The sequence below is a fragment of the Rhinolophus sinicus genome, chromosome 18 (assembly GCF_057876585.1).
Source record: "Rhinolophus sinicus isolate RSI-liver-muscle chromosome 18, RSI-T2T, whole genome shotgun sequence".
NCBI lineage: Eukaryota > Metazoa > Chordata > Mammalia > Chiroptera > Rhinolophidae > Rhinolophus > Rhinolophus sinicus.
Genome location: NC_142518.1, coordinates 16,901,008 through 16,919,719, shown reverse-complemented (window position 1 = coordinate 16,919,719; position 18,712 = coordinate 16,901,008). Strand labels below are relative to the sequence as shown.

General features: G+C 42.2%; 1 protein-coding gene across 4 annotated transcripts in view; it reads left to right on the top strand.

The window, feature by feature from the left end:
* The window catches only part of PCYT1B (phosphate cytidylyltransferase 1B, choline), a 115,743-nt gene that overhangs the window by 73,627 nt on the left and 23,404 nt on the right, over window positions 1-18,712 (top strand). For all 4 annotated transcript variants that reach the window (XM_019757054.3, XM_019757055.3, XM_074324221.2 and 1 more), the window contains 2 exons: window positions 9,291-9,433; window positions 12,070-12,258. In XM_019757054.3, the coding sequence (XP_019612613.1) occupies window positions 9,291-9,433; window positions 12,070-12,258 (332 nt within the window). The remainder of the gene's footprint in view (window positions 1-9,290; window positions 9,434-12,069; window positions 12,259-18,712) is intronic.

Here is an 18,712-nt window from a genome sequence, read left to right as displayed (position 1 = left end):
TTTAGTATTAGTTTCAGGTGTACAAAACAACACAGTGATTAGACAGTTACACCCCTCACAAAGTGATAACCCTAACAAGTCTACTACCCCTCTGACACTGTACATAGCTGTTACAATACCACTGACTATATTTCCTATGTTGTACTTTACATCCCATGAACATATATATATATATATATATATATATATATATATATATATATATATATAAATTATAGTTGACATTCAATATTATTTTATATTAGTTTTAGGTGTACAGCGTGGTGGTTAGGCATTTATATAATTTATGAAGTCATTCCCCCGATAAGTCCAGTACCCATCTGACACCATACATAGTTTTTACAACATTATTTACTATATTCCCTATGCTGTATTTCACATCCCCATGACTAGTTTATGACTACTGATTTGTACTTCCTAATCCCTTCACCTTCTCGCACTTCCCCCAACCCCCTTACATCTAGCAACCATCAGTTTCTTCTCTATATCTATGAGTCTATTTCTGTTTTGTTTGCTCGTTTATTTTCGTTTTTTAGATTCCACATAAGTGAGATCATATGGTATTTGTCTTTCTCAATCTGGCTTATTTCACTTAGCATAATACAAGGTCTGACAATTAAGTTTGCGAACTGTTGCAATGACGTTGCTAATCTTTTTTTATATCAGAGGGATTATTCATTATGAATTTGTACCAACTGGACAGTTAACCAAGTTTACTATTTGGAAGTGCTGAAAAGGCTGCGTGAAAAAGTTAGATGACCTGAACTTTTCACCAACAATTCATGGCTCTTGCATCACGACAATGCACCAGCTCACACGGCACTGTCTGTGAGGGAGTTTTCAGCCAGTAAACAAATAACTGTATTGCAACACCCTCCCTACTCACCCGATCTGTTCCCCAATGACTTCTTTCTTTACCTAAAGATAAAGGAAATATTGAAAGGAAGTCATTTTGATGACATTCAGTACATCAAGGGTAATATGACAACAACTCTGATGGCCATTCCAGAAAAAGATTTCCAAAATTACTTTGAAGGGTGGACTAGGCTCTGGCATCAGTGCATAGCTTCCCAAGGGGAGTACTTTGAAGGTGACCGCAGTGATATTCAGCAATGAGATATGTCGTGCTTTTTCTAGGATAAGTTCACAAACTTAATTGTCATACTTTGTATCCTCTAGATCCATCTATGTTGTTGTAAATGGTAAGATTTCATTTTTTATGGCCAAGTAATATTCCATTGTATAAATGTGCCACAGTTTCTTTTGTTTTAATTAAAATTCATTGGGGTGACAATGGTTAGTGAAATTAATAGGTTTCAAGTGAACCATTCTGTAATACATCATCTATATATCACATGTGTGTTCACTACCCAGAGTCAGTTCTCCCACCATCACCATATATTTGACCCCGTTTACTCTCATCTACCATCCCCATCCCCTCTTACCCGTTGGTAACCATTAAACTATTGCCTATGTCTACGAGTTTTTGTTTCTTTGTCTTGTTCCTTTGTTGCATTCAGTTTTGTGTCCCACATATCAGTGAAATTATATGGTTCTTGACTTTTGCTGACTTATTTTGCTTACATAATAATCTCAAGATCCATCCATTTTGTCGCAAATGGCACTATTTCATCTTTTCTTATGACAGAGTAGTATTCTGTTGTGTATATATACCACATCTTCTTTATACAATCATCTATCGAAGGACACTTTGGTTGTTTCCATGTCTTGGCCACCGTAAACAAAGCTGCAATGAACATTGGAGCACATGTGTCTTTATCTCTAAATGTTTTCAGATTTTGGTGGTAGATACCCAGGAGAGGGATTGCTGGGTCATATGGTAATTCTATTTGTAATTTTTTGAGGAACCTCCACACTGCCTTCCATTGCGACTGCACCAACCTACATTCTCACCAACAGTGTATGAGGGTTCCTTTTTCCCCACAGCCTCTCCAACACTTGTTATTATTTGTCTTGTTGATGATAGTCATTCTAACTGGTGTGAAGTAATATCTCATTGTGGTTTTTATTTGCATTTCTCTGATGATTAGTGATGTTGAGCATCTTTTCATATATCTGTTGGCCATCTGTATAACCTCTTTGGAGAACGTCTATTCAGGTCCTCTGCCCATTTTTTAATTGTATTGTTTGTTTTTTTGTTGTTGAGTTGTATGAGTTCCTTGTATATTTTGGATATTAGCCCCTTATTGGAGGCGTTGTTTGCAAAAATCTTCTCCCATTAGGTTGCTTGCCTCTTTATTTTGTCGAGGGTTTCTTTTGCTGTGCAGAAGCTTTTAAGTTTGATATAGTCCCATTCGTTTATTTTCACTTTTACTTCCCTTGCCTTTGGAGTCAAATTCATAAAATGCTCTTTGAACCCAAGGTCCATAAGTTTAGTGCCTATGTTTTCTTCTATGCAGTTATTGTTTCAGGTTTTATGCTTAGGTCTAGAGAGTGCTTTTATGGAAGATGATGGGGAGTTAGCTTAAGATGGAAGCCTTCTGTCTGCAAGGGCTCTTCCCAACACATGGGGAATGGAGCCATTTAGATAATTTAGGCACACACTTCTATCATGTGAAATTCTTCATATTATTTAGATGTAGCAGTGATATTTTGGTCTGAATTATATGGACCTTTGCATCCAATTGGTTTACATTCAACTGGTATCTTGTTTCTGAGTCCCTCACTCACGCCTTTATTGAAGGAGTCGCTGGCCACAAAATTACAGGCATACCTTGGCGATACTGTGGGTTCAGTTCCTTGGAGATACTGTGGGTTCGGTGCAATAAAGGGAGTACAAACCATCATAGCCTCACAGCCCAGCAACATCTCAGTGAGACATGTAAGGGTTTGCCATTTGACTTGTTTTAAGAATGACTATGATCTGAATGAAAGATCTTTAAAATTGTATCTATGATTTTGCATTTCTCTTGCTCTAATTGTAACAGGCAAGCAAATATAAATCACAAGTTGTAGGTGCTCTTTTGGGCAAATGTATAATGGAAAAATAGTCTCTGCTGTACACTCACTACCCAATACTTGTCATTTTCCTGACCTGATGTTTTTAGTCAATGTCACAGAGTTTAAAATAATCACCTAAGAATTAAAATAGTCATTGCCAGGATTTTTTAAATACCCTGCCTCCCCAGAATATATCCATTTGGATTACTTGAAAACACAGGTGGGGAAAAGGTAATTACTTCCATCCTCTTATAGGATCAGATGGCTTTTCTGACCTTAGAAATGAGATGTCTGAGATGGAGGGGCAGGATAGTAACCTGAATTAGTCAGCTTCTCCATCCCCCTGCTTTTATCAGACCACCTTCCATAAACCTCCCATCAGCCTATTGCTCTATGAAAATCTCAGAGCAAGGAAGTGTGAGGAAGGGATGGGCTGGAATTGGTATTTTAGCTAAAGGTAGGTGCAGAAGTTGATTTTTAATGGCTTGGTTTATTTTCTGGTATTTTACTTTCTACCATACATCTCATCTACAGGCACTGTAGTTACATCCATGCATACCTTCCTACATACATTAAAGCAGTATCTCGCATGGTACAGATACTCTAGTGAGTGATCGTATGATTTATTTAGGGATTTCAAGAAGTCTGTACACCCCACATTGTACTTGAGTTGCCCCCACTGCTGACATCTGTGATCCGAGCCATCTTCCCCTATTCCTGGGGCCCACCTGAACTCAATCCACGTTGGTCCCCCCATCCCTCACCATCAGCCTGCTGCCACTACAGTCTTTTCCTGGTACTCGTGGACCTTCAGACTCTTGGGGTAGGATGAACTCCTAAGGGTCACTAAGCTAGTCTCCTCTGCCTTCCTGGCATCACCGTCAGCTTCTGGTAGAACTGATACTTGTACATCTCCCATGATGGGGAGCTCCCTGCCTCCATAGCCCAGTCCATCTTTGGATGGTTTGGACTCTCATTGGTTAACCCATGAATCTCCCAAGTACATCCCCAAGCCAGGAACAATTGGAGGGAAAATGGAATGCAAAGATGAATAAGACATAGCCCTACCCATGAGAGGGAGCAGCAACAGACATAATTATACCAAAATATAAGCCTGTGGTGGGGCATCTACAGCCGGCTGGGGAAATGTATCCAACGGCGGGAGTTTATGAAGAAATGCAGCATATTTGGAGAAAATGAACATGTTTATGTAGTATAGGGTGTATAGAGGTGAGAGCAGAGATGGAGACTGGTGGGACAAGATGGCTGAGTCTTAATTCTGTATGTCACATGGAGCCAGATGCCACTCTCAGGCAGGAGAATGCCAGGAGAAGGTCTCTTGTGGGGGAAGGATCAACTGGGGAGGGGGACAAAATTAATTTCTATAACCGAACTTAGCAGCCCCCATTTGCAGGAAAAAAAACCACGCTTGACATTTGAAGTAACTCAGACTCTTCTAGATTTTCACTTAGATTGTGAGGAGTCAACTTTTGGCCTTTTTCTCCTGAGGTGATCTGTTTTGGGGATTTATATATTGGCCTGTCATGGGGTGGAGATCTACCATGTTTCCCTGAAAATAAGACCTAGCTGGACAATCAGCTCTAATGCATCTTTTGGAGCCAAAATTAACATAAGACCCAGTCTTATTTTACTATAATGTAAGACCCGGTCTTATATAACATAAGATGCACTAGATGTACTAGAGTTGATTGTCTGGCCAGGTCTTATTTTCAGGGAAACATGGTAGTTGTTGCTGACCTTTTGTTTGGAGTATCAAAACTTACTCAGCCATCACCCGTGGCTACCAGACTCCCATCGCAGCCCTCTGACAGCCACTTCCTCCATCTGTTGGCCTGTCCTTGCCACCTCTGTTGCAGGATTCCTTTAAATGTGCTCCAGGTGTGCCACTCAGCAGTCATACCAATCTTAAATTTCAACTACCTTCAGTGTTCCTAGAGAGGGTCCCGAGAACTTTAAAAATGTCTTCCATAGTCTACTGGAGGGTAAGGGAAACACAGGCGTGGGAGGGAGCTATGCCAGGCCCTGTCTGGCCTGCACATCATGAGGAAGGCTCTCCTGAGGCCTCCCCATGTTGGCACAGGGCCTCTGCGACACCATTTCCTCCCAAAGTTCCTAGAGGTAAACAGGGTGCCAGTTCCTCTGCTCTGGGTCTTCCACGAGGTCTCTTCCCTGCCTCTGGGGTTTGAACCTGAGTGGGGCGCAAGGGACAGGCCCTGCTCACATTCTCCGGCTTCTGCTGCTTACCTGCTGACCCCACTCTGGGCTCTTTTCCTCAACCCCAGGAGGGGCTTCTCTTCTTCCAAGAGGGCACGACACTGCCCCCTTTTCAATTTCATGTCTTCCCCACTCCAGGTCTTAGGGTAAAACATTCTGTACCCCGAATCCACTTAGCCTTTGGTTCTTAATAATTAAAGGGACACTGCTGGGATTTAGTTCAAACTCTTTTTGAACTCCTCAGAGCCTGGCTCTTTCTGGTGAAAGTCTTACCTTTCATAACTATTTGAAATGAGCCTTCACAAGAGCCTGGTTTAGAAGTCCAAAGCTGAACACAGTCTCCCATGTTCTCAGCTACATCTGCCTTCCCTTGAGGTGGGGAAGCTCCATGCCACCCCAGCAGGGCTGCCGGTCAGTTCTGCCCTGTGCTCTCAGAAACGGTTCCCTCAGTGGTCAGGAGCATTAGGTAAGAATGGGAGGCCTGACGTTCTCAAATCCCAATCTTGTTTGTCCAGAGTTCCAAGAAAGGAAGCCCCACACACTTCAGACTTGCAAGGCTGCTGAGGAACATGTTGGGGAGGGGGAGAAACTGGGATGCATCAGTTACATCGAGGTGGGTTATGGCATGAAGTGATGATTACCTTTTCAGGTCTTTGTGAGATCTGAGGCGTGAGCCAGCTGCTTCTTCCCTAAAATTGCAATGAAGACCCTGGTAGAGACCAGTGCTTATCAAATGAAAATGTGGTTTCGGTGGGTTAGGGCCTAATGGGACCTAACATCCCCATTTCTGATGAGCTACCAGGTTGTTAGACACTGCAAGTCCATAGACCTCACCTAGAGTAGCGAGGTTTAGAAACTAGACCAGGGATTCTGGTTCACTCAGGGTTACCTCCAGGGTTAATTGAATCAGAGTTTCCTGGGGTGATAATTCCCCAGCTACCTTGTAGAATAGGAACAAGCATTGGGTGGTGGTGGTTTTATTTATGGGTGAGTGACCTCCAGGGACCTAAGAAAGAGTAGCTTTCCTGATTTTAGGGAGTAAAACCTCAAGTCCAGTTGTTTAGATGTAGGAACAGGTCCAACATTTTTCTACCTAAGCAGTCCCACACTCAATTGTTGCATATGAAATCACTCCCGCAGTTTGTGACTTAAAAGAGCCACTTTATTTTGCTCATGATTTTGTGGGGTGGGATTTCAGCAAGGCCTTGGCTGGGTGGTTCTTGCTTGGGGTCTCTCAAACAGCTGTTGTCGGATATTGCCTGGGATTACGGTCATCTGAAGGCCCAACTGGGCTGGAGGTCCCAGATGGGTCACTTACGTGGCTGGCATCAGATGCTGGCCACCCACAGGGAGCTCAGTTGGACTTGACACTGGAACACCTATATGTGGTCTCTTGTTGTGTGGGCTTCTCACAGCATGGCAGCTGGGTTCAAAGAGTGTGCATCCTACAAGGAGGCATTCAGAGGGCTAGCAATCTTGACAGAACCCGCAAGGCTTCTGATCGAGCCTTTGAAGTCACTCCGTGTCACTTATCCCGCATTCAATTTGTTATAAGCAAGTCACTAAGGCCAGCCCCGATTCCAGGGGACAGGAATCGTGCCCATCTTTAATTCACCACAATTCCCATTTCCAAATTGAATAGGCAGGTGGTATTTCACTTGCCCTGGGAGCAGAGGCATAAGACTATGTGTGACTTTTCATATGTACAGGGACCCTTTCTTATGATCCATTGATCTGCTCTGCTGAATCCTCACCAAGGGAGAGCCACAGCAGAGACCCATTTGAGGCCCAGGTAGAGACCTCCAGAATATTCACTGTGGGAGAAAGATGCTCAGAAATGGGCTAAGCATCCACATTTGGTTCTTATACTCCAATCAAAGTATATTTTGAAAGTCAGAAATCACTTCAGAGGAAGCCAGAGATATGAAGGGCATGAATTAAACTTTACAGCGCTCTGCTCTGCTTGTCAGAACTACATGTCAAAATCGTCCAGCAAAGCTGGATGAAAACATGGAGTTTGAATGAAGGAGACTGTCAGGTCCACATTACGTATCATCACTCTAATATTGCCTACTGCCGTTGAAAGTTTCCTTCATTAATATGTGCTTTGCTGCTTCTTAAAATAACTCCATAACCAAAAGCCGCAATTCTGAAAAGCATGAGAAAAAAGGTTCTCTGATCATGCTCATTACTGAATATTTTTAGCAGAGCAATAATTAGGATGTGGAGGAAGCCGGGTGCCTCATTATGTCAGCAGAGGGCTTGGCTTCTTTCAGAGACCTACCTCCCAGCCAGCCAGAGCAGACCTCTCCCCAACCCCACCTTTCAGCTGCTTAGCCACAGAGCCTTCACCCTGTGGCTTCAGGAAAAGGATGAGCTCTTGTCACCAGTGTCTAACTGACTTGCTAAAATCCGTTAGTAGCTAGAGAAACTTCTTAATGTTATCTCAGCAGGCAGGGGTATGGGTGAAATATCTGTCTGCTGAAAAAGGGGCCCCACACCTCACTAGAAGGCTCTCTGCTCCTCCCAGATGACCTTTTATTTCAGGTCCCCCTGACTTGGGACCACTCAGCATTCCCCACCCACTAAAGCACCCTGCACAGCTGGGTCACTTGGGTGCCATCTATGTCCATGCATTTAGATGTTTGCATCCTCTGCCTACCATTTGGTTTTCCGTGTTTTAGTCCACCTTCTTAGAAGTTGATAAGTTTTGGTCTAGTGGTAAACCCCAACTCTGTCCTCTGAGCCACAAAATACAAGAAGCTGGATGCTCTGTCTCTGATATCAGCTGTGCCACCCTGCTGCTGATACTGTGAATGTGCAGGTGATACCAAAAGAAAGCTCCAAAGGGGCACCCTGGTAGGGGCCAGAGGACTGAAAAATTCACCCATGTCAATAGAATCAGAAAGAACTGGATTTGGAAAAGCGCTTAGAGATCAATATTCACCTAGTCATTCATCTGACAAATATTCCTCTAGTGCCTGCTTGTCACCCAGTGCTGAGAATATAGAAGAGAATGAGACAGGAGCAGTTTCTTCTCTCACGTAGCTTATAGTCAAGTGGAGAAGGCCATTATTGAACAGGTGTCTCATGCCTGATGTCTCTGACTGAGCAGCCATAATCATACTGGGTAGAAAGATCTCAATTGCCAACATGGCAGTTCAGTTGACAACAGAAGTAAGTACAAACCGGATTCTTGTCTTTGATAACATTTGTAACCGCTTTTTAGCCCTGTCTTGTATACTCAAATACATGAGGACTTCAAGGAAGTTCTATTAGAACTTGGCATCCTCTGTGCTTATTTTTCCTCAGTCCCACATATTCTAGATGAAAGGGCCTTTGAGTGGTGAAATCACCATCCAGAGTAGAACAGTCTTAGGGAGATAAAATCATCTAGCACCCCCACAGGCATGTCTTTAGATCAGAGACAACAAAAATAGTATACTTTTTCTTCTTTTCTTTTGGTATAATGTGACACAGACTTCCTTGGGGAAGAAGGGGAGTTGCTGTGATCTGACTAATTCATTGACTCAATCGTTATTCTCCACCCACTTACTCATTTAATTTGCATTTATTGAGCACCTTCCATGTGCTAGACACAGGGGCACTAAGCTGGGCGCTGGGGATGCAAAGACAGCTGAGGCATAATCTGTGCTTTCAGAATGTTCCCTTCCTATGAGGAGACAGATATTGAAAATACGTTTGTTAATGGAAGATGAGTTTGTGTCCTAAATGTTGTGGATTCTGTCTAGTAGTGTCAGACGCATAACCTTGAAGCTGGATGCTGCAGGATGAGGAGGAATGCTGTGGCTGATGTGGGCAGGGAACGGGGCTCCATGGCAGAAAGCAAGGCTGAGGGTGAGCAAATGCCAGGAGCCAGGTGAGTGCACGGTGCACCCAGGGAACAGGTCCAGGATGATGAACACGCAGTGTTTACTGCAGGGAGGGAGCGTACAGAACTGAGCCTAGAAGAGTCAGCTGGGACCAGACGTGAAAGCCTCAGGAGGTGCAACTTTGTCCTGGAAAGGAGGGCCATTAAAGAGGACAGGTCAACCAAGTTTTTTCTCTTTATCTCCTCTTTCTTATTTGAACAGGAATGTTTGTTCCAACGCAGAGAACGGAAGGCATCTCAACATCAGACATCATCACCAGAATTGTCCGAGACTATGATGTTTATGCCCGACGCAACCTCCAGAGAGGGTACACAGCCAAGGAACTGAATGTCAGCTTTATAAACGTAAGTGTGCCACCCCATTCCCTCTGAGGACCACCACATCACATCAGGGCTGTCACCACTGCCACCGTGTATTGAGCACTTACTTTATGCCACATAGTATACTTGATGTTACATTTATCGTCTCATTCAACCCACATAACAACCCAATGATGTATTATCTCTATTTTACAGATGGAGAAACCAATGTCCAAAGGGGTAACATAAGTTAACTAAGGCACACAGATAGTAAGCTTCACCTTTTATAAAGGAGCTGCCTCGCTTCCCTCCCCTCGCTCCAACCTCCCTTCTTTAGAGTTCTCCAAGTCGGGTGAAGGGTTTCTGGGAGAGCTGCCATCATGAAAGGCCAGAGTTGTCTTCTGCTCAAAGGGAAGGAAGGAGGACAGAGGTGATGAAAAGCTAAACCCTGAGACAACGCTTTCTTGTTCTAACATTTTTAAATTTTCATTTTATTAAGCCCTTACAGATGCTCATTAGAGAACTTAACAGCTATTTTTTATTGTCCAGAGAAATTACAGCTGCTTAAATAAAGCTTCAAGTCTTTGGCTTCCTTTGGTATTTCTGCTGCATTGTTCTCACAGAGCTGCTGTTAGTTTAATAATAGAGCAACTGTTAAAACAATCTTTAAAACAAGCAAAACAAGCTGTTAAAAAGCAAAGAGAGCAGCCCAGTTGCTAGAGGTGATGTTAGTGAGTCTGGACAACTGTATTTGTCTGGATTCTGAGGAGCTGATGTAGTTGATTAAAACAAGAACTCTCCATCCATACAGAATTTCAACCCCCCAAAATAGACACTTTGTTTTCAAAGAGGGATTTTTCTATAAAACTAGATTCTTATAAGTATATGCAGCCATAATTATGCAGCAGCTTATACAAATTGAGCCCTTCACAATGAGGGGCTCATTAATTGTAAATCAGTGATTACTGGTTGTCCTGAGGAGGCCGGAGGTGTTGGGAGTCCAGGCTCTGTGGCTGCATACAAGTCGGGCAACAACATGGAAAATGTCAGATTCAAGTGGTACCAGAGTAAGTGGCTGAAAAGAATTCAAAGTGATTATTTGGTATCTTATAGAGAACAAAGCCCTGGTTTTTTCCATAATTAAACTGTTCTTTTAAACTGACTTCAGTCAACCATCCAAGTATGTCGAGCCATTTCCAAAAGTTCTTGCACACACTGTTCAAGCGGTCTTTGGATAAGCCACTTAGTTCAAGGAATCGTGTAGTCAGCGTGGATGCGCTCGTGGCCTTTCTGGGACAACAAATATGGCCACAACCAGGAGATGAAATCAAATGCATTGGATGGGCATCCAGATGAATCACAGAACCTCAGAGGAGACAGGAACCTGACGAAGGTCAATGACCTAGTCGAAGTCGCTCCATTTGGAAGTGAGGAAAGCAGACGAAGGCCCCTCAAGCAAAGCAGAGATAGAGACAGCAGCAGGCTCCCAGCCCCTTGACTCCCAGGCCAGTGGTCATTCTGCTACTCTGTGATGCCCCTGAGAGCTGTATATAATAACCATATATTATCTATAGCTGAGTGGCAGCAGGTATAGCTCACACCCCACCCTGAAGCTGCAGTAAGGTTTGGAAGGTCTAAATCAACAAATCCTGACCCAGTTCTATAATATTCCAGATGCTTCAAAAAATTCTGAAATATGAACTTCAGTCCCATGTAGTGAAATAAGCCTTATTACCCATCAGGAAAAAAATGCATCATGATTTCATGGAGAAAAACACCCTTTTTCAGGTTATTTTCATGGTTTTGATACCACTCTCATCAAGTAATACAATTAAATGCCTATGCCACTTAATAGTAATGAAACAGACAACACACATTGAGCTTTTACTAACTGCCACACATTATGGCAAACATGTTCCATACATTACCTTATCTAATTATTAACAGCAACCCTATAAGGTAGGGATGATAATTATACCCAATTTACAGGTGAGGAAACTGGGGCTTAGAGGTGACATGACTTGCCCAGTATACGATGCCTTCCAGGTACATAGGTATAGCACTGCTGCATGAAGACTATAAGAACAAAATCCCAGTCCAGAGAAGCTGTCAGAATGAAAGCTTTCTTCATCACTAAGAATATTGATGCAGTTCAATTAGCTTAATGGAAAATATCATTGCAATGAAAATTTTAGTATAATACATGTGTTCCAAGGCCCAACCAATGGCCCACTTATTTCAACCAATATTGGTTTTAACATGTTCCCAGTAAAACAGAGGACTCAGGCAGCTCTGAGTGGCCATTCTATGTATAATTCATACTTTTGTAAAAGTCCCAGCAGAATTGAAGGGGTGTATTTGCCCAATATCTACCAATAATAAAGAACAAATATATGTTTTTGGTTCTTCTCTTATAGAAGCTAATTCAACTCAGATGTTTACAAGAAAGAGAATATTAAAACCACTTGTACTTCACTTTACATATCCAAGTAGACTAATGACAAATGTCTTTTCTACCAAGAGATGTGCCTTCCCATCAATCCAGCCCTTGGGAAATAGCAATATCCTGACTCTTCACAAGAGCACAAGTTGAAGTAACATATAACCATTAGTATAACTGATTGATCTCTCTCATGCCCTCTTGGATAAATTCATTTCTTTCTCCTTTAATTTTTGACCAGGAGAAGAAGTACCGCTTCCAAAACCAGGTAGACAAGATGAAAGAAAAGGTCAAGAATGTAGAGGAAAGATCAAAAGAATTTGTTAACAGAGTGGAAGAAAAAAGTCACGATCTAATTCAAAAGTGGGAAGAAAAGTCGAGGGAATTCATTGGCAACTTCCTAGAACTGTTTGGGCCTGATGGAGCATGGGTATGTAATTATTTCACTTAGCCCCATATTCAGTTTATCTTCCTCTTCATGTAACCACTCAAGGGTGTCCCTTATCTCAGTCCAGTATGTGGCTCCCACTTTGAGCATCAGCCTGAGTGACTTCAAGTTCATTTAACTTCATCATTTAGTTCCTATTTACCCCTCGATATGGCACGCAAAGCCAGCTCTGGTCTCTTTCTTGTCCAGAGATTGAAGCCATTTGGTAATCATTGAATGTCTATTACTGCAGGGACTGGTTCCATAGCTCATCCCAGGCTCCTAGTTAGAGATAATACAAGGAGATAATGCAGAGCTTGGGGGAAAGGGTGAAGTGGGTCAGTGGCACCATGGAACTTGTTTTGTAAGACAAGGCTAACAGGCTCTTGGATCAACCAGGGGAGGAGGATGCAAAAGAAATGTAGCTGCCTTGGTCAGCTTTTGTTGTCAGGAACTCTCCTTTCATTGGTTGGAAGAGAGAGAAGAGGTAGGATTTTGTCCTGCATCTGTGCCCATCACACCATGATTTCCCCCACCCACCCCTGCTTTTTCCCATGGTATATGTGTGTTGGTGCAAAAGTCTTAGGGGACTGAGGCCATAACCTGAGTCTTAAAACTGAGAGGAAATGTTGAGGGTCTCTTGCCTAAATTCTACAGATAATTGAGTGAAAACTATGGAAAGGGAAAAGAGAATTCTGGAAACCACCTTGTACTCCACTGATAGTTCCATTGTGCATGCATTTTCGGAGTAAATAACCAGTATTGTCAGCAGTTAATGAGGGTTCTATGAAAGTGATACTTTTATAGCTAACTTTCCTTTTAAAACAAAAAGAAGGGATTCTATTTGATTTCCCTGATTTTAAGTAGCCAAGATTTCCTATTATGACATGAGAAATCTAACAAAATCCACTTCCACTTAATTATTTTATTGATGGGCTGTCACTGCTGCCTCTCTGCTCCTTTGAGCTGGTTCATTATAGGATTATCTAAAAGTAAAACACTCATTTAGTAATGAAAAAAGAACAACGTTTGAGACGTTGGAAGAGATGCTTTGCATAAGTGATTATAGAGGTGGATACTGTAGGCCAACCATGTCTTATTGGCTGAGCCTAAGAGGGGTAGAGGATTTGCAAGGGGCTGATTGAGCCCTTGTTGACTTCTAGAAAAAGCTGGCAAGAGTGGAGGAGCCAAGGGCTAGGTTCCTTTTCATTTTCCCTGGGCCTGTTAAAATTTTCACTCAGGTCAATTTAATTCATGGGACATTAATTAATGTCCTCTTCCATACACAGTACTAGGGAAGACCGTGAAGATAAAGTACAGACCCTGTCCTCTGGTATTCCATGGTCTCTAAAACAAAGTCTGAAATTTCCCATTAATCTAGTGTGTACTTCAGTTGTTCACATTTTCACAGCTGATTTTCAGGCTCTGGAGAAACAGCTAGTGATTTTTTAAGGAAACCATGGAAGTGTTCATTTGCTTACAAGGATTCAGAAATGTGTCTCTGCAAGAAGCCTTGGTCTTGTAACTCCAAGAGATGGGTGTTTTCTCCATCTGGAGTGTGCAAAGGCAGGGAAGGAATATAATTTCATAGAAACTTTGTAGACCCTAGCTATTTCAGGCTCCAGTGAAGGTGAAATACTAGCTGGAATTGTTCTAGAGGATTCTGGTGACAGCGAGCTGAGGTGATTTTTAAGCAATGAAACCCAACTTAGAGACTGGAGGTTTTTCTTTTTAAAACTTGCTATTAGTGTCAAAACTATTATTAACATTAATTTACCATATCAGCCAGGCTTAGACATTACTTTTTTTCTGTTGACATTAAAAGTACAGGAATAGTTACAAGAATGTTAAACGCCAAGATAAGTAATTTGCTTTTCATCAATATGCTATTATTATAATAATTCTTTATTTGTGGATTTGGGACTGGAACTCATTTCTTAAAATAGAGGATCGGCATTACCTGCAAATACAGTACTGATACAAATAATCCAAACTTGGAAAGGCACAAAAGAGAAGGATTTACGGTACAAAATTTGGTACAACAGAATTGGTAGGCAGCATAGTATGTAGCTTATAGTGGGTACTTCATAAATGTTTCTGGATTGCATGGATGGAGGGATGGATATTTAATGAAGACCTATTCATAGAACCTTCCAGCATCTGGAAAGGATGAGGCCAGAATCTTACATATCTATATCGATCTGTACTGATATGTGTATATAGGGCTTGGTTACAACTTGGTGTTTGGTGGATCAAATTTAGTAGGCAGACTTGGGTTGCTTGGCCCTCAACAATGTTTTAAAATTTCTTTATAATTTTTTTTATTGGGGAACAGTGTGTTTTTCCAGGATCTATCAGCTCCAACTCGTCTTTTTTTTTTTTCTATGTACTTCTGGAGGGTGCAGCTCAGCTTCAAGCCAAGTTGTTGTGTTTTTTTTCACTCTAGTTGTGGAGGGCGCAGCTCATTGGCCCATGTGGGAATCGAACCGGCGACATTGGTGTTGTGAGCACTGTGCTCTAACCAACTGAGCCAACCGACTGCCCTAAAATTTCTTTCAGGAAGGGCATGAGCTCCCTAGTTTGCAATGGCCACACTGTTCCCCACTTGCTCCCTGCCTCCTGCTCTCATCTTACTGACACGTTGATGCTATGTTTGTGCCTCATGGTACAGTCTTTACATCTCCTCAGGTGACCTCACGTTTGATATCAAAACTACAATATAAAATCCAAACCTTTACATTCCATGTCTGAGTGGAAAGTGGTTGTGGTCATGCTGCTGCTGCTACTGTCTGGAAGTTGTATAGTAGGTTAAACTCTTTTTCTGAAGTCCTTTTATATCTGCTGTTTTGAACCAACCATGACGGTAGTATTACAGCTGTGTTAGAAACAAAGGCCTAGAAAAATGATGACGCTTTCCTGTGGTCTCACAGGAGTTGGAAGGTACTGGAATGGAGCCTGGGGCCAAGCCTCTTTCTCCTAGCCAGCACTGTGTCCTTCAAGATAGGAATGTCCATGGGATGCTGTCGCTTTGCATTACTTCCGGGTGTGGCACTGTGGAGGAACTGAGGTTTACCAAAACGTCTGTAAGGCTTTGTGACAAAGCCACTTGCCAAAATGGCACTTTAGGCCAGGTCATCTAGATTCAGGAGAGGTACTGTCAGCCTTCTTCCTAAACAAGCAAACATGGTGTCCATGGCTGTATTAGTTATCTATAAGTATGTACCAAATTACCCCCAAATGTTGTGACTTAAAAACAACATTGTCTTACGCATTTTATGAAGGTCAGGAATAGGAAGCAGCTTAGCTGGGTGGTGATGACTTTGGATGGCTCGTGAAGTTGCAGGCAAGATGTCAGCTGGAGCTGCAGTCATCTAGGGCTGGAGGATCTTCTTTCACACATTCATGCACGTGACTGCTGACTGGATACCTCACTTGCAAACCACGTGGGCCTTTCAACGTGGCTGCCCAAGCCCAATGACTTGACAGCTTCCTTCCCCCAGTGAGTGATAGAGAGTGACCAAGACAAAAATCTATAGTCTTAAATTTTTTTTTTAATTTTTCATTTTCAGTTGACATACAATAGTAGGGTCAGGTGTACAATGTAGTGGTTATACATTTATATACCTAATGAAGTGATCACCCCAATAAGTCTAGTACCCATCTGACACAATAATATAGTTATTACAATACTATTGACTATATTCCCTATGATGTATTCTATAGCCCCGTGACTATTTTTGTAACTGGCAATTTGTACTTCCTAATCCCTCCACCTTTTTCACCCACCCTCCAAGCCTCCTCCCATCTGGCAGTGATCAATTTGTTTTCTGAATCTATGAGATTGTTCTTTTTTTTAATTCCACATATAAGTGAAATCATATGGTGTCTTTCTCTGTCTGACTTATTTCATTTAGCATAATACCCTCTAGGTCCATCCATGTTGTTGCAAATGGTAAGATTTCATTTTTTCTTATGACTGCATAATATCCCATTGTATTTATCCATTCATCTATCAGTGGACACTCAGATTGCTTCCATATCTTGGCTGTTGTAAATAGTGCTGCAATAAACATAGGGGTGCATATATCTTTTCGAATTAGTGCTTTCGATTTCTTCAGATAAATATCCAGAAGTGGAATTGCTGGGTCATAAGGTAGTTCTGTTTTTAATTTTTTGAGGAATCTCCATACGGATTTCCATAGTGGCTGCACCAATCTGCAATCCCACCAATAGTGTACGAGGGTTCCCTTTTCTCTACATCCTCACCAACACTTGTTTGTTGATTTATTGATGATAGCCATTCTGACAGGTGTGAGGTGATATCTCATTGTGGTTGTAATTTATATTTACATGAAGATTAGTGATGTCGAACATCTTTCACTAGTGCCAATCTCGGTATCCTTTGGTGGGCGCCACAATGTGAGTTGAGGCCAGCCACCACTTGTGCTGGACTTGTGGCCACTTAGTTGAAACTATGCCCAAACCCAAAACTGGCCACTACTTATGCCAGGCTTGGGGCCACCTAATGGGTGTTAACAATGCAAGTTGAGACCAGTCGTTGTTTATGCCAGGCTTGGGGCCGCTTAGCAAGAGGTATAGGGAACACCGAGGCCAGTGCTGTTTGTTTGGGGTTTGTGGGCCTTTCAGAGATTTTAAGAATGTGCACAGTGTGAGTCAAGGCCGGTTGCTTGTGTAGAAAAGCCCCTGGAAGAGGTTCAGGCCAGGTGTATGAGTTGGGTGGGGTGGGGTGGGGTGAACCGAGTTAGCCATGTTAATGGAGAACTCAGATTTGATGCCCACCTGTGTCCGCTGGCTGGGTGGGGGGAGGGCTCAACAAAGGAACAATGGTGCCTGCCAGCACTTCTGTCCCCAGAAAGAGCTATCCTGATCCCTGCTTCTGCTGTCCCTTCACTGGAGCCCAGAACAAGTGAAGTTTGTGAGTGAGCAAGTCTGGGTATGGGCTCCTCAAGAGGTTGCCTCAGTCTCCAGCAGCTCCCTGTCTCACTTGGACACAGTCTCCACTGGTTTTCACAGCCAAATGTTATAGGGGCTCCTCTTCCCAGCACGGGGAGCCCTTGCTCCTGAGGGAGGAACTCTGCAACAGAAATAACCCTCCTCCCTCCCGATTCTTAATCACCGCATCATAGGTGTGGGACCAGCTCATTTCACATCTCTGCCCCTCCTATCAGTCCAGACGTGGCTTCTTTATATCCTTAGTTACAGAACTTCTGTTCAGTTACTCTTCAGGTGGTTCTCAATGATGGTTGTTCTGTAATTTAGTTGCAATTCTGATGTGGTCATGGGAGGAGGTGAGCACAGCATTTATCTACTCTGACATCTTAACCAGAAGTCCAAAAGCTATAGTCTTTGATGACCTCATAACAGAAGTGAGAAACCATCATCTCTGTCATATTCTACTGGTCACACAGACTAATCCTGGTATATTTTTGGGAGGATAGTACACAAAGATGTCAATACCAGGAGGGGGTGAGGCCATCTTGGCAGCTGGCTACAATTGCTTTTGAGAATTTGAAGCAAGTGATCTACTTCTCAGTCACTATAATAGATTATCTATTCCCATTTATTCACTTTGATTGGTGGATTATCAGAGCCCAAGGTATTATTTTTCAATCTCATCACCTACCACTCCACTTATTTAGCTAGTGATGTGCCACATAACAATGTTTCAGTCCATGATGGACCACATACATGATGGTGGTCCCATAAGATGATAACGGAGCTAAAAAATTGCTATCATCTAGTGACATCATAGCCATTTTAGTACAATGCATTACTAACGAGTTTGCGGTGATGCTGGTGTAAACAAACCTATTATGCTGCCAGTCATACAAAAGTATAGCACATATAATTATGTACAGTATATAATACTTGATGATAATAGACTATGTTACTGGTTTATGTATTTGCTGTTCTATACTTTTGTTGGTGCTTTATAGTACACTCTTTCTACTTACAAAGTTTGCTGTAAGAGTATACCGTGTTATGCCAGCAACAGCCTCATATATCTCCTGTTTACCATGTCTCTTGATTACATTATTTTCTCTTGTCCTTGATTTAATCTGGTGTTGTTATACAGTAACATGCTGTACAGGCTTGTACCATAGGAGCAATAGGCTATACCATAGAGTCTAGGTGTGTAGTAGTCTATACCATCTATGAGGTCTGACAATTAAGTTCGCGAACTTGTTGCAATGATGTTGCTAACTTTTTTTTTTATATCAGAGGGATTATTCATTATGAATTTGTACTAACTGGACAAACAGTTAACCAAATTTACTATTTGGAAGTGCTAAAAAGGCTGCATGAAAAAGTTAGATGAAAATGACCTGAACTTTTCACCAACAATTTATGACTCTTGTATCATGACAATGTACCAGCTCACACGGCACTGTCTGTGAGAGAGTTTTTAGCCAGTAAACAAATAACTGTTTTGGAA